The following is a 17,277-nucleotide window of genomic DNA, read 5'->3' on the forward strand; positions in this document are numbered from 1 at the left end:
AAAGCCTTCAAATGAATCAATATCATCATCTCCCATCTCATAAAACTATTTATTTTACTACTCTGTTTAAAAATCTAACTCAATTTATCATGGAAAAAAATTCAGAAAAACAGACATATTGTGAGATGAAAAACTAATGTGAAAATCTAATGTGGCATGTATTGAGATCGTTGTTGCTGCCTTCAAGTTTTGTTGAAGGACCTTAACCTTTCCTAGAAGGATTACAGAATTCCCCTGAACAAGTCTAAAAAGCAGATGCAATACTGAATCCATTTTTATCACTCTTGAGGTGACTGCTACTGATTACTTGTTATAGCCACTATTATTCTCCTCACTGCCATAATTTAGCAACCAAGTAAAAACTGAAGTAAAAAAAGACTGTAATTTGTGCCATAATCTACACATGTACATTTTTAAGACACGTGCAACATTTTACAACTGTCACTTTCTGATTTTTTTCCTCTGTACTTGGGTTTTCTTTTTGCACAGAATTGAGCAAATCTTTTAAGAGATGTGTTAATAATGTCTCTGAAATGTAAATATGTTAAATGAACTTTTTCTTGGAGGGGGGTAAAAAGAGGTGTAAATTGAAACTACTAGTTAGAGGCAAAGGGTACGAACTTTTTCAAGTAGATCAATTTGCCATCTTATATTATACATGCTCTACTTTGCTAGGTGATAGAAAAGCCCTGAAATATTGCTTTCAACTTTGGAATATCCATTCAAAGCTCACGTAACATTTACACTACATGCAATTATAGGTTTACACGGCTATGATATGTGAATAACTCTGCAGCACTAGACCACAATCAAAGGCAAAAATAATAGAGCAACGATGGGCTCTGTAATTCTACAAGGAACACAAGGTTTATATCAAGTATTTTTCTTAAAGATTTTAAATTATTTTTGCTTGACCAATACCCTCTAGTTAGAAATAGTATATAATAGCTAGCGTAAGGTACATACTTTTTAGGAAGCTTGACTTTTTTAAGATCTTCCTCAGCTGCTGGATTAGCATGAACAATGTGACATCCAAGGGCCAAAAGCGTTCTAATAATATAGAAAAACATCAGTAGTAAAACACAATATTCTAGAGCTGATCCATTTCACTTTCACCATTTCTTTTGTTTTTAATATGAATACACAGAACTAATAACATTTTAAAAACACACAAAGCCATTCAAAGTAATGGGATCTCAATATTTTTAGTTATTAAAAATTCTAAATTAAACATGTTAAAAGTTATAAAAGTCTTCCTTGAAAGTTATGCCTCTTCAACTAAAGCCAAAAGGGTTTGGTGCCATTTTCTTTTTTAGTTCTCCATCGCGACATAACTTTCTAAATTTTTCTAAATGTGTTCCTGGAATTTCTAGCAAAATCAATAGACCACACTTTCATTCTAATGATGTAGCATGTTTTTATATCTTACAATAATATAAAATGTTTGAATAAAGAAAAAAAATCTTTAAAATTAAAAGCTCACTTGAGGGTTTCTGTTGACATTTGTAGATTATAATTCTTCTCTGTCTCAGGTAACTTTGAGAATTCCACAAGACAAGGATGATGCCTTTTATTATCATCCCGTATCTGTAAGGAAAAAAAACAAGAAGAGTATTTACCTGATACTAAATGAAGAATGAAGCCAAAATCAGACTATTATCAAGAGTTAGAAATCTGCTAATTCTCTGCAATGAATAAAAGAATACTATTTATCTCTACTCAATGACAGTTACTCATTATTACACAAATGAACTCTCCCACGATTTAACTCTCCCATGATTGATTTATAACATACACTCTTAAGAAATAATCAACAAAAGATAGAAAAAAAACAGCAATTTCATGGGTTCTGCATAAATACATCAAACACATGAAAGCAAGCCTGCAAACTCAATGATTACTACTACATGCCAGAGCAACCTACAGAGAAATTCTGCATAATGAGCTCTATTATACCCATTCTCATCCAAAAAATTTAAATAATCATTTGGTCATATTCTCATTTCTTTTTTCTGAGATATTAAAGCATTGCTTTTTTTTTTTTTTCCCCCTGATATTACTGACAATCTGGATATTTTCTGATGCTTACTTAAACAGGCTTTCATTCAATGCCAAGTGTTTCTATCCTGTATCTAACTTCATACACAGAAATAATTTTCCATCGCAAAAGAGTAAAGCTCTAATTTTCAGTACCAATAACATTTTAGCAGATGCTAACAGAGTTCTCAGTGAGAAATGAAAGTAAATTAAACACTTAAGTGGAATCAGCAGCATGTAAGAGAAGAAAAAATATTCTTTTAGATTATGATACGGTTATGATCATACTGCTGTCCTAGTAAATCTCAACTTGAAAAGAAGCCAGATGAAATAACCTAAATTTAAAGCAGAAAGTAATCTTTAGAATTTTACATTACTACGGAAAGATACCGATTCTAGTCTAACTGTTGAATTTTGTGTAATATTTTGAACATATTTGTTCCCTATCTTTTAACACTTTTTCACTTGATAACACACTTTGGACATGTTATCTCTTTAATCTCCAGCATCAGAGTAATCGAGGAATTTGTTGTGGTGTTACGCACTGCTGGTATGATTTTCAGTTGAATTCCATTTTAGGACAGTTAGGACATTTCTCAGTGAATGTATTTTTTCACAGTGACTCCTACTGTGTTAAAATATGTGTCTTATTTATAGTGCAAATTTGTCTCCTAATCAGTTGTTAATATAAATATTTCCTATTAGCTTTACATAATCATCTATTATCAGTAGTTTCTTTTTGTTATCTAGATGTTTATTAACCACCATTAAACACTCTGTTACGGTTCCCAGCACATTTTTCTGATAGGTTATTTTATATGTCTGTGTCTACACAGGTCATTCAAAACATACCTTGCCATATGTCCAGCCCAGTTCTATTTTATTCATTCCCCACAGTTCATGGATATTTTCTGCTAGTTTATCCCTGATCTTTTCAAGATGAAAAGGAAGAGCAATCTAAGAAAAGAACATAACAGTTCCGCAAGTAAGAAAAGGCTTTAGTTCGACCAAATCCTGTAGTAACAAGATGTACCAGTTTAATTAAATACAGTAAAACATACAAATGATGAATTGTTAAGAAAGATAATAAGTTAGCTTAGCTTCTGAATTGCTAAATTACATGTTAAGAAATATTTTACTATCTTATTACTGCATATGTAACATACCTGACTGGTGTCTATAGGACAAGGTATAAATGAAGCTTGGGAGAGGAACTGTGTCGTACCCAGCAAATCTCTCACTCCATCAGAATCTCTCTTATATTCTTTCACTGGTTCCAATTTCATCTTTTCTTTTGGAAGCAAGGCTTCATAACAGGGAGCATAGCCAGCAGGAGGCAGAAATTTAAACTCTCCATGACGTCCACCCAGTAAGAAACGAGCTCTGTGCAATTTGCAGTGAACAAATTATACTCTTAAATAGTCAGCATATACTAACGTTATAAACATACCATTTAAAGATGCAAACATTTACTTGAATAGCACGTATAAAATGGTAATTTATTCCACATTTTAATAAGTTCTAAAAAAAAAATTACCAACCATTTCTATTAGCAGATACTTTCAATATTAATGTCATCTACTAATTTTTTTTTGAAGATCTATCTCAGCCAAAGCAAAAATAATTATTCACCAGTGTTGTATTGTAAAATTATATATTTCTTATTTAAAAATCAAACAGTTATATAAATGAAGTGAAATTTTTAATGCACTTAAATGATCAAGAAAATCTAATTTAACTTGGACTGTCTAAAAATACCATAAGGACCTTTTATGTGATACTTAAGATTTTTCTTAAAAAAATCTGTGTGGACTCACACAGGCAGGTGTTAATAAGAATCCAAAGGATATTGTGAAACAATAGGTACTGTTATCATAACAGAGAAATCAAGAAAACAAAATTACACCAAGCGCAACTGAAAATGAGTTTCAAGTGAATAGCCAGCATTCCTAATACACCCATGAAGTTTTCTGTTTCTTTTCAGAGATATACTTTTCATTTAAATTTAAGAACATACCAGGAAAAAAAAGTCCGAAACAATTCAACTTCATAGTTAGATCCTCATGTAGGCCAACAATAGAGGTAAACAACCATAAAATTTAACAGTGCATGCATTTCTTGTGATGGGATGACCGAGGTTTACAACTTTTTACTTATAATTCTAGAAATACTAGAACTATCAGATCAACCTAGTTCATAAACAGTAGACCTCATTAATAAGTTTAAAGAGAGGAAATAGAGCATGGCATGCAAGTTTTCTCAAAAGATGTTCATAAGTACAAATATCTGAAATGGTTCAATGTCCACAAGAAATATAGGACTTCCTATACTTTCTAAATCCATTAATAAATTACTTTAAACATTTTAATGATCCCAATGCAGCTCAGTATCTGAGATGACAACTTTGAGTTTAGACCTCTAATCTCCAAGCAGACTGAAATAACTTAAGAATAAAAAGTAGGTTAATTTTATTTTAAGAACTAGAACTCTGACTTTCTAAGTAGGCAAAAGACAAAGAAAAAAATGAAAGGAAAATACTTTCATACAACAGTTTGATGATCACATCCCAGTAAATAGCTTGTTGTTTCTTGTCAATTTGATAAATTTTTCTAAGTTATAACAAACCACTAAATCTCATCTACTCTTTGGTCTAATTCCTGCTGAGAATTGTTTGCTCTTTTTTGCATTTCCCTAAGCTTCCACACAGGCTGTAATGGTCCTAATTCTGCAGAATCTCTTTTAATACCCTGATCACAAAAAGCGTGGCTTTTTGTCTCATTTTAAAAGAAATATTCATATCTTTCATTTCGGAAAGCACGTTTTAAGTTTACCCAACCTTAGTCTTAAAAAGAACCCTCCTGAAAATCAAATATATATATAGAAAAATAACTCCTAGGCTCAGCTGTTCATACTGAAGAATTCTTCTTTATTTTGTGTACTGCTTTTCTTCCTACAATTCCTACATTCTTCCTACAATTGCTGCTCACATTAGAACAGTGAGTGCAAGGGCTACTCTTATTGATGTATTGGCTCTGTCAGTACAACTGTTTTGGCCACTGAAGTACAATGACAACTTCAGATTTTCTGACAGATTTGTCTCACTATTTGACTTTAAATTCTGTTTTTTTTTTAGGTTTGTATTTCATTGTTTTAGCTATAAAACAAGTGAGAAATGGGCAACATAAGTAAGAATCACCAGTTTGTAAGTTCCCTATTGTGAATATGGTATCAGTTTTACTAATGGTTTAATGTTTTTTTTTTCAACCTCCTGCTGAGAATGCTAAATGAAATTTTTAATTAGTGTCAAATAAGGTGCTATGTTTCTAATGTGCCTTTTTTCCACTGATAATTGGAATGAGACAAAATTAATTTCCCCTAAGTCACCAAATACCCATAATAGTAACGATTTTCAGACACTGTAACTTGATCAGGTTACAAATCAGCTCAACATTTCACCCTAAAGTGAAATCATCCCTGATAAAATCAATACTTTCCTGCCTCCCTCCTAGCTGATAGTTGGCAGAACAGAAAAAAACTGCATTTTATATCTGATTTTATATAAAATCAGATAACATTTTTTGTGAAAAACTGCTAAAAGAAGAACAATTAACTACTACTTACTTCACACCTGCTGATAAGCTTACAACAGGGAAGAAAAACCCTTCAGTACAGAAGTTCTCAAACATTCCTTGTACAGGCTGACCATTAATGCGGAATGAAATGCTGGGCACACCTAAATCCAAGCAGCAGCTAACTACATCATCAGATGACAGCAAATGTTGATTGACAGATGCCACAGCTCTGGGTACACGACCTAGAACGAAAATAATCAAGTAACTGGAATTTGAACAGTCTTGCATGCATTTAAGAATGAAGTGATAAAAGCATTTCCTCAAGTACATCATCAAGGTTTTGTTTTCAGGCACAAAAACATGATCTTGTCCTCATATGTTTTATGAATTGTTCTGCTTTCAAAAACAGAGAATGAATTAAAATTATTCAAACCAGTGCAGTAGAACAGTGCATGAACTGAATAAAGCACTTGAGGTCTCTGACACCATTCAGAAGGCAGAACATGCACAGCTGAAATCATTTTAGTTCTTACTATAGCCTGATGCAAGATTATTTAGACAAAGTAAATTATGCACCCTGCTTTGATAAAACTGACACTGATATACTCCTCTCTTGGAGTACACTCCCAAGTGAAGTGCAGCAGCCAATGTTTTGGAATAATATTTGTCCCTTTGTTCACTTCCAATCTCCTGTTTGATTACCATACACCTGGAGCTTATATTAACCTTCGTCTGGACCATCTATTATCAAGTACTACCAAAGACAGGAAAGACCAGACACTTGATTTAGTGTAGCATGTAACGTTCTCCTGAGAAACCAGCCTATAACATTACACTTATGAACAGGACAAATAGTTTCAGAATCAATCCAGCTAGAAAGCAACATTAGTAGAAAAAAAACCAACAAAACAATTGTTTATGAAAAAAGTATTATTTTATCTGGTGTACTGATAAACTCATTTAACTAAGCATCTTTTGAATACTGCATTCAAATAGACTACAAGTGTTAACTACATGGGCAAGATAAGCTCGCATTTCAAGTTATATTTATTGGACCTGGAATTATGGCTTTAATTTTGTATTAATGATTTATTGAACTATTGCATATACTTTTCAACTTACCTCCTCTCTCTCCCCTTCTTCCCCCTCAGCCCTCCCCCCCCAAAAAAAGATGAATATGTACATAGAGATATTTTTACACAAAAAATCTTATGCAAGGATTTTGCAAATTTATTTGCTAAACTGTTAAATCAGACTGGGTCTACAAACTGCACATTTCCTTGAGATTTTTTAATGAATTTTGAACAAATTTTATTTTTATTTTTTATTTTTTATTTTTTAAACAGGAACATACAGAGAGCTAAAACCCTAGGTAAAACAAAATGTTAAGCTCCCTCCAAAACAAAACTCTGCAATCTCAATTGAATATTTGAGCATTCCAGAGAGAGGGTGAACAGAACTTTTTATCCATGTCTTATTCTTGAAAATGAATTTAGTTTTCAACTCAAATTTACCTTAAAAAGCAGACACACTCTGAAAAATAATTTATAATTATTAAAAGGTGTAAGCAAGAGAAAATGCAATCCTAGATAATAATAACATAATGTTAATAAACACTGGTATATAAACATGGTCGAATTTGTCATACATTTTAAGTACAGATCACAATCGCCAGGGCTCTCACACTCCTTTATGGCATTATAAAAGTAGAGTAATTATGTACAGTCTTAGAGAAATTCTAGCAACTGTTTCACTTTCTACCGATTTCTTTGTCCTTTCATTGCTTTCACCGAAAAGATTGTAACTGACATAATTTAGGACATATAATTCTGTAGTTAAATATTTTCTTATTCTGTAGCCCTATGTGATATTGCTTTTCTGAAATACAATTTATTTAGAGAGTATGTTAGGCAAATTAAGAAATCAAAAATGACTGCTATTATGCTTCCGTGTTGCTATTTTGTTCTTAGAATTAGATACCTGTTGTTTCTAAGGCACTGTACACTGACAAGGTCAATATGTTGTTTGTTCACAAAGAGTATACTTCCATGGAGTTTAAGGAGTGGAGGATCATTTAAAAAACAAAAACAAACAAGACACTTTCAAAACCTGTTTTCCATTTAACTGCGCACACCGCAGGGCATTCTTTAAAGCATCGTTAGAAATTTCTTCTATTTTCTACTTTTTCCTGAATGCTTATTCTAATGCGTACATTATTACAAAGTTAGTCAATCTGCAACATCTCAGATGAGCCCTCCTTTAAACACTTATTGCTCTTCTAGAGCTCTCACTCGAATCTAGCTGACTGCAATGTGCAGTCAAGTCCACTTACTTGTTACCTCACCCCACTATCATCTACAATCTGCATAAGCAAAGAATGGCTATTAAGACGACAAATGTAATGTCACAGATCCTTAAGAGCAAAAAAAAATATACCATTACTGCAATTCACTAACCTCTTGCTTTATAAAAAGCAGTTAATCACTTCACTGCAATACAAACCGTGAGTATCTTAGATATTAAAGCGCATTTATAGAAAAATTGAATTTTCTCTGCTAGGACTGTTTCTGTTCAAGTGTTCAATGTAAAATGTTTTTTTCAAAGATCATAAAGTACTTTTTTTAGTTTGATGTTGCATCACTGAAATTTATATTCCAAAACCAGCAGAAATAGGTAATACTGTGTGGTAATTTCTAATTGCCAGAATTATCTTTTATGAATTGATTTACCAAAATCTAAATTCAGTTTGTTCATCATATGTGTAAGGATAATGTCATTTAACTTCAACGGTAGGTGCAAACTGAACAAGTATGACTCTGTGTAGATCCATACATAATGAATTTGTCTAAGATAAGTACATCCACCAGTTTTTAACAGATACACTTAAGTCTTGATCTAGAGAACGCCATTTTTAAATTAAAATCATGAGAATAAAAACCATCTGCTAAACAGCCCAGCTGGCATAACTCAGCACTGAAATCTCAGAAAAGCAGTCTGACCTAAAATTCTAACTTCACAGTATTCTGAAGTTCTGAATACAGCTCACTATAGATCAGTATGCTGTGTATGCACATACACACATGTATGCACTTAAAGGTACTGAAAATAGAGGTTGGTAATCCCTGAATACAAGAATAAATGGAACTGAACAAAGTACTTACCAGACCACAGATGAAGGCCATCAAAACCAAAGGAATATAGGTCATCTCCAACGCCATTGCCACCCCATCCTTCTCCACCTCCAGGATAAGGGGCATAACCTGAAGTAGAAGCCCACCCAACCCGTAAATGGGTGGGTTCTGCCGTCAAGAATGGATCAACCTGATCAATTATTAATTCAAAGTACCACTTCTTGTATTGTGCAGAGCCCTCAGCAACACCCAAAAATATGTTTGGCCTTATGCTAAAATAAGAAAATATAAACCAGTTAGTATAATACATAAGATGCGGCATATGAGTTATATTGTTGTATAATAGTCAAATTCACTTCATAAATCTTATAATTATAGAATGGCTTGGATTGGAAGGGACATCAAGGATCATCAGGTACCAATCCCCCTGCCGCAGGTAAGGCTGCTAGCTGCTACATTATGTACTAGATCAGACTGCCCAGGGCCCCAACCAACCTGGCCTTAAACACCGCCAGGGATGGAGCATTCACAACCTCTCTGGGCAACTTCTTTATAAATATTACATGCCACTATTTATAGTATATATATTTTATATATAACCTATACCTAAATATTAATTTCAGTGTAGATTTCCACATTTTGCTTATAGCATTTGATTTGAGATAGCACTTCATTAGTTAGGCTGCTAGGAAATAAAATGTCTCTTAAAACACACACAGTATGTTTACATATGCCATCATAATTATTAGAGTCATACTGTGCTTTGAGTGAGAAGCAAGCAACTTTCATCTTTCCATTTAATGTCAAAACAGATCTCAAAATCAATTAACAATAAAAATCAATTAAAAATTCTCATTTGAGCATGGTTGCCAGGACAACTGCCATATCTCAGCGAAAATGGATTTTTAAGAAGTTTATATATAAACATATCTTAAAGTCTGTGTCTCAATATTGAAAACTGCAGAACATTTCTCAGGTTATAGGATTTTCGACAGTTATAGAAGACATTTAAGTTCATTTTCTTCTAATATAATAATGAACTATCTCACAATACCTTGTCACATCATTAATCAAACGTGTTTGCAAAAGTAAATCTCTTCTTGGCAGTAGATTGTCACAGATCAAGTTTTGATTGGCACGAACTGCAACTCCATTACACACACAAAGAGAGCAAAGCACATCAAGAACCTGAAAGAGGAAATCAAAAGAAAGTTGGGTAATGGTTTTTATTGTACATGCTGTAATTCAGTTGTTAATTTACATTCATAATATATCTAAGGGAAGGAATATAGTAAAGATTATCTTTTTTGTTTGTTTTTGTTTTTCCTCCTAAATACAGATTGCGTATAGTCTATAATACTTGTGGTGGATAACAAAAATTTGTGAATGCATTCAGATACGAGGTTTGCAAAATGCCTCAAATAAAATACAAAATCTCAGAAGAAGTTTTATTTTCTAATATAAAAAGCAAGGATAGTACAGCTGCATGTCAACACTCTACAATATATTTTCTATTCTATCTCATTAAAAATTTCAAAGGTAAAATGAAATACTTTGAGAAATTTACTGTGGTCCAAAGAACTTCCTGAGCTGCAATTCTCAGATTGTTTATGAATCTGTTATGAAAGCATGCTTTCAATATGATAAATAATGCACGTGAATTTGAAAAATAAAACATTCAGAAGAATTCTTTATAAAGCAAAACAGTTTAAGAAATAATTTTTTTTTTCGTAAGAAATTGATATACTTGTCTGACAAATTAATGGTTACAACAGAGTTGACAGTGGGCAGAACCCTTTAAAAGTGAGAACACAGTAACACAGTGCTTAATACTAAGGGACACAACATTCTCATTACAAACAAACAAATAATCCAGAGACTCTTAGAGATGCATTTGAACTTTGATATGCCATCACAGGATGATGACAGAATGGGGTAAAGTGTTATAGACCATCCCCAAGGCACAGCATCATGTTTACACTGATGATTATGACTTTGGAAACTGCTGCCCAACATAAGCAGATGCAGAATAGAACATGTGTCAGTCATTCTTGTTCTCTGAGTAGGTCTGCAGAACTCTGGGTTACAAAGCAGAGTTTACTCTGTCCAGGTGCTTACAGAAACCAGCTAATACAGAATCATAGATGCAACTAGTTTCGACTGATTATCGATATTAATTACCTATGATCATGTCAGGCATATTTGCCCTACTTGAAACACAAAAACAATTACATGTTTCTTTTTTAAATCTCAACAAAGCAATATTGTAGACATACTTCAACTTTATTTGTTTAAAGGTGCTAGTACTACTTATCTCCAAGTAGACATTTCCCTGATTGTTTTATTTTTTCCCTCCAAATATCAAAAAATCCTTAGTTTCTCCAAACATACCTTGTAATTGCGCCCATGCTTGTCCAACAGTGAAATAATAGATTTTATATGCTCCTCAGCTATCACATTTAAAGCTTCTGGACTTTCAATCAAGATACAGTGCAACACTTCCAAAATACCTGAACGAAGATCACAGTAATAATGTTGTCATTTATCACCTGCACAACTAAACACTGTCCAAAAACTCAGTAAATAGCAGAGTATCTTAAGAGATAATCTCTCCTACGGTCTAAGAAGAGAATAAAACCACTTGTTACTGATATGACTATGATGTGAAGTATGAAGATGTGAAGACATAAATACATTATGAAGCACTTACTAGTTTATTTGAAAATAGCCACAATTTAAAGAGAAAATGCAAGTATAAATTCTTCCTTTCAATAAAAGAGATAAAGATATTACTGGGGAAAATGGCATCGTTTGATTTTTTTTTTTTTTAACATCTCATACAAAAAGAAATTTCTATATGTTTATGTTATTTGCATTTGTATCTACAAGCAACTCTGTTCTTACCTGATAGTAATGATACAATAGTCTGATACTGTAAAGTCTGATTGGATGTGATACTGCACATACCAAATGAATGGAACAAAACAGTTACACTGAGCTGTTTAAATATAACACTTTGCTCATTTAAAAAAAAGCAGTGGAGATACAGAGGTTTGTGCATTTTGTTTTTTTTTTCTTTAATGCATGCTATTTTCAAGCAAAATTACTCTGATGACTACTCATGCATGACATCTGTGTATGCTGTATTGATAGTTAATTCACACTCATAAGTCTTACCTGAGGAAGATTCTAGTCTGTCCAATTTGCTTATTAGCCAATCAAGGTTACTGGAGAACTGAGTACAATTGTTTCTGTTGCCACGAATGAGAGCAGCTAAAAAAAACCCACGCAAGATATAATTTTGAAACAGTAGATTTCTTTTTCAAAATCACCAATGCTGATCATATGTATTTCTACACTTCCATAATAACTTAACAAACAAATTAGAATATCCTAAAGGTGATAATAATCTAACTGCAATGTTAACAAATAATTAAGATTTTCACTTGAGTATCAACAACTAACATTACATCTAAAGAGCATGAAGTTGTTTGGTTGTTTTTTTTGTTTTGTTTTGTTTTGTTTTTTGTTTTTGTTTTTTCAGTCCACAGAAGCTCTACTGAGTAAAGCAGAATTACACTCCTACCACTGGCTAGTAATAGAAATTATTTAACACCCTTATTTCATGCAACTATCAACATATTATGACCTAATCAAAGGCAGAAAGATTTATATTTCCTACCATTGAATAGGAAGACAATATGCATGTTTGCACTCATGCACAGGTTCAATACTGTTCTTTAGCCAAACTTTTGAATAAAACGTTATAGAATAGATAGCTTTCAGTCTTCAGAAGCATAGAACACAATGCTATTTGAAACTTCATTACTAGTTGAGTATTCTAAGCAATTGAGAATTTTTTCTTCTAGAAGTTATTACTGATCATAGAAATAAAACAAGCAGCATTTTGTAGATAACCAAAGATTTTTGTTTTGAAGAATTAACTTAATATTTATTATGACAGAACAACTGTGTTCAAAATGCACCTGCAGAAGAAGATCAAGACAATATCAGAAAAGTACTACAAAGAACAAAGGTTTTGTTTTCCAGAATACTTTTCTTTGAACTCTTAAAACTGCATTAAAATTCAAACAATAATATTTCATTACGTTCTTAAGCAATTAAAAGACTTCAACAGAAGCAGCTTACTTACTGAGCTACTCATGTTCCTTGTGAATCTCACATTTCAAAGCTCTATTCCTACTTTGTTTTATTCTTGTTGTATCTCTTGACTTGTTTATTTTACTATGGTTCAGACTGTTTTTTCATTAAATTGAAACGCATCTAAAACTCTACCAGAAGACAAGATTCTCCAATATGAGGAACTTAATGGTAAATAGATGCACTGCCATAGAATTTTGGTTCTATTGTAACACTAGAGCAGCTCACTCTAGAAAACTTAGCATTGAAATTGAAAATAATATTTTATTTTTTATTTGATTTAATTGTTTTTATTAATACTTGAATCTAAGCCTCAAGTGAAAAAATGGACTCTATAAACCTATGAATTCTGAATATTACTTTTAAGTTTCACTTCATCTTCATAAACAGAAAGCATTTTCCAGTTTTTCTAAATATTTGAAATAATAATTCATGTCATCGCACATACCACAAGTAATAATAATGAAAAAAAAACATGAATTTGGCATGTTGCATCAATTTATTTTTCTAGCTGGAATTTAATATTTCCATCGTAACACTGCTCAACAATCTCTATTTTCTGTAATTTGAGTCAGTAAGTATATAGAAGAAATTCTACAACTTATGTGACAGAATGATAGCATACAAAATATTCTTTGGCAGTGAAGCAGCAAGTAGAATATATATATTTTTTAACTTAATTTTTTTAATTGAAGAACTTACCAAGCAGTTCATAAAGGAGATTTAAAATTTCTTTCCATGCTGTACTATTTTCTTCTCTTGCAATTTCTGCAAAATGAGCTGCACTGTTGTAGTCATTTAAACGATCGATGCAATTCAAAACTAGTGCCAGCATTCCCTAGATACACATAAGAGAGAGGAAAGTCATCTACATACGAAAGAAGCGTAGGTTGTCCTTTTAACAATTTTTTTTAAACTGTATATGTAAAAGCATAATCCTTGTTTAACAAACAAACAAACAAAAAATAACAACAAGAAAACTGTGCTTACAAGATCAGAACGTATATTTTCCTAAGTCGAAATTACCTTTGTTTGAGAAAGATTTTATATCTCCCCTTTCTCTGCTGAGAGTATAAGGGGTAAGGAATAAACAAAGCTGACAATAAAGGATTTTACAATTTTTAGGAATACTTATTTTATATGTAGTATCTTCCTTACGTAGGAAAAAAAAGTCTATACGCAAAGGAATTTTATTTGATTAATAAGGCTGGAAATTTTGCTAGTCAATAAAATATCTGTAAAACAAGTTAAAACACTAGAACAAATTTTTAACTTTAGTTTGATTTTAGACTGAAATGGTATTGAAAACTTGCAAGAAATCAAAGTGTCTCTCCAAATTTAAAAAGAAGCACAACTTTGTTTTCAGAAAATAGCAATTCTACAATCATGTAACACACATCCTCCTCTAAAAGTAGTCTTCTCCCAACTTCTAGACATAAAAATTTCTTGTTTCATGCCCAGGTGGACAAGACATCAGAAATAACATCTATGATTCATCTAAGCTTTATTATTCATTTCAGGCATCCAGCATGTGTACTGTGTAGGAAAAAAAATATATATTTTTTTAAACACAGTATTTCTTTATCGCTGGCATCTGATTAAGGATGCCTATAAGTATTAAGATCAAATTTTATTACATAGAGTTCGTGGCTTGTACAAAGTGTTTCCATGAAAAATGAAGAACAGCAAGTTATTATATGGCATTACAGTCTTGGCATTACAGTCTTACTATACATGCACAAACTATGCAACTTTACATTATATATCACACGTGTATAAATGACTGTGTTTAGATTGCTCTGAACATGAATACATACATAACATTAATGTAATGTAATCTCTCTCTACCTCATCTTTGAATAGGTTTTGTCTGTTTTTGAGGGACCGAAGCTTGTTTTGCTTATCCTCATGTTCCAGGTCTTCTCCAGGAGGCTGGAAGTACTTGATCAGGTCTTGCAGAGTCTGAGCCATCTCCTCAACAGGCAGGGCAATGGGTGATAGTGTTCTGTTGTTCCCACTAAGGAAAAAAATAACCAAATCAGATAATAGTTACTGCCTCTCTGCTAATATGTCCTTACTGACTTTTAATATCCTTAAACTTATTTCACTGAGTATGAACGTATTGGTTTAAACAAAACACTTAGGAATGCTCACATAATCATCTACATGACAGAAATGAGTGAAGAATTTGTTATTTTTCTTTTCTCAGCAGATGTTTAGCCTTTTGCCCTAACTGCTCTTACTGTGTATAATGTGAAACAGCATAAGGTTCATGAGAGAGGACTGTCCCTTTGGTCTTTAAGTCTTCCAGATAACCACCAAGGTGACAGAGAATTCAACAGGATGGGTAACTAAAAGGTAAAAATAAAATGTTGCTGCGAAGATGTTGAAAGAAATAAGGTGATCTCCCTCCAGAGATCTATTTTGTATTTTCTTCTACTGTTCATTTGCAAGGACTTGTAGCTTTTAGTAGTAATCATCTATTTTACTTTCAAATGATTTGACAAATGTGAATACAGTTAAATATAGTATTTTGTTTACCAAGAAAAATACAAAAAATCTTTTCTGAATATTCTCAATTTATAGCTACTGTAGAATCCTTGCTAATATAATGTAGATACTTCGACATCTGTTCTTTAAACTAGATTATGGCCCAGTTTATGTCTGGCTTCAAGGTACACCTACAGGATCTTTGTTAAGCTGAGATTTATCTATTTAATAGCAATAATTATCAAAATGACAAAGTTAAAAAAAAAACCATTTCTTCTAAATACAAATATTTGGAAACAGGAAATAAGAATTTTGTTAGAGACATTCTTCTCATTTCAGAATACTTACAACAAACACAAAATATTGTATACAAGATAATAACATCTACCTTATAAACTGGCTGAATAAGCTTGTAGTATTGCGAATGATTCGAGCAGCCTGTGATTCTTCATGTTGACATCTTTGTAAGGTTAGACCATCATCCATATGACCTTCCTGGTGTAATATAACCTATTGAAAGTCAATAATGAACACAGTCATGATTTTAAAAACCTTTGATACTTTAAAAGTTCTTCTTCAAAATAATTTTTTTTTACATATTATACTGAAAAAACTAAAGACATATAGTAGTAGCTACTATTTGGTTCTCACTTTATCTGAATATTTACTAAATACAAATTTGTCAGTTTCAAATAAGAATTATTCAGAGATTAGATTTTTATGTACCTTCATACTCCTGAAATTTGCTGTTTGTATACTTATTTTCCATTTGAAAGAAGAAATGTCATTATTTCTATATTCTGAGTGTCAGGGAAAGATCTTCAGTACTTAAAGCATAATCCACTACAAGATTGATGCACAAGAAGATTACTAACAAGAAAAATCAACCTGTAGTGATAAACATAATTACAACACAGCTAAAGGAGCAACAGAATTTACTATTAACTATTCATCTAACTATTCTCGACACATTATGTTGGATTCTTAACAGAACCATACTTGAACTTAAAGCAATGGCAGATATCTTTTCAATTTTCCCTAATATCCACTAAATATTCAGTATTCCACAAAAATCTGGCAAAATTTTAGACAACTCACTAAAATAAGCCTTGATCATTTTGAATCATTAAAATTCTATACTACTTTTGTAAGAATGAAATACGAGCTCTGTGAGACTTTTTTTTATGAGATTATCAAGACTCCAGAAACTGTGGAAATGTGATGTAGAACACCTGGAAGACATTTCTGAATAACTATCTTGATAACTTTACCTTAAAGGAGAATAATTTATGTATCAGTCATATTTATTTCTTTTCAAGAACTTCTTTTATATATGATCATGCTGTGCATGAGTTTGTTAGCCGAAATAACACAGTTAACACAGCAAGGGGTGTTCCTGTCTCCTAAATGAACAGCAACTGAAGAATGTTTCTTCCCATCACAACTAATAATAAAAAACACTCGGCAATGTAATATAGATTCCACATTACGTTTCATGTAGCTCCACATTCTGGAAAGGATGTTAGAGAAACAAAACTTTTCACAGACAGGATACTAATGCTGCCACACCTTGCAATTTACTTTCAACACCACATAGCTCACAAAAGTCTTCTCACTAAGCAGGAAACAAAATGGGACACTGGGGAGACAGAATCCCATCGTTGTAGCGATAGGAAAGGAAGAAGCGATAGGAAGGAAGATAGTGTGAATAAATCTTGTACTAAGAAAATATTAAATGGCTGTGGCACAGAGTTTCTCTTGTCAGTCATGCTATTGAGAGGAATGAACAAAACTAGCCAAATATTGTCCTTTTGTGACCACTTATGTTGTATAACTAAATGAGATCATGTTTTTTTTCAAGACATAGTAGCCTTTTTTTTTTTTTG

General features: G+C 32.3%; 1 protein-coding gene across 1 annotated transcript in view; it reads right to left on the reverse strand.

Annotated features, from left to right (window-relative positions):
- Positions 1-15,922, reverse strand: part of LOC100544338 (ryanodine receptor 3-like) — an 85,189-nt gene extending 69,267 nt beyond the window's left edge. The window contains exons 1-12 of the mRNA XM_031553762.1: positions 15,780-15,922; positions 14,750-14,918; positions 13,604-13,739; positions 11,918-12,013; positions 11,132-11,250; positions 9,795-9,928; positions 8,771-9,012; positions 5,659-5,851; positions 3,204-3,420; positions 2,890-2,994; positions 1,484-1,587; positions 967-1,050 (exon numbers count right to left, since the gene is read on the reverse strand). Of these exons, the coding sequence (XP_031409622.1) occupies positions 967-1,050; positions 1,484-1,587; positions 2,890-2,994; positions 3,204-3,420; positions 5,659-5,851; positions 8,771-9,012; positions 9,795-9,928; positions 11,132-11,250; positions 11,918-12,013; positions 13,604-13,739; positions 14,750-14,918; positions 15,780-15,877 (1,697 nt within the window). The 5' untranslated portion in view covers positions 15,878-15,922. The remainder of the gene's footprint in view (positions 1-966; positions 1,051-1,483; positions 1,588-2,889; positions 2,995-3,203; positions 3,421-5,658; positions 5,852-8,770; positions 9,013-9,794; positions 9,929-11,131; positions 11,251-11,917; positions 12,014-13,603; positions 13,740-14,749; positions 14,919-15,779) is intronic.
- Between the last annotated feature and the right edge of the window lie 1,355 nt (positions 15,923-17,277).

Source organism: Meleagris gallopavo, chromosome 5 (genome assembly GCF_000146605.3).
Source record: "Meleagris gallopavo isolate NT-WF06-2002-E0010 breed Aviagen turkey brand Nicholas breeding stock chromosome 5, Turkey_5.1, whole genome shotgun sequence".
Classification (NCBI taxonomy): domain Eukaryota; kingdom Metazoa; phylum Chordata; class Aves; order Galliformes; family Phasianidae; genus Meleagris; species Meleagris gallopavo.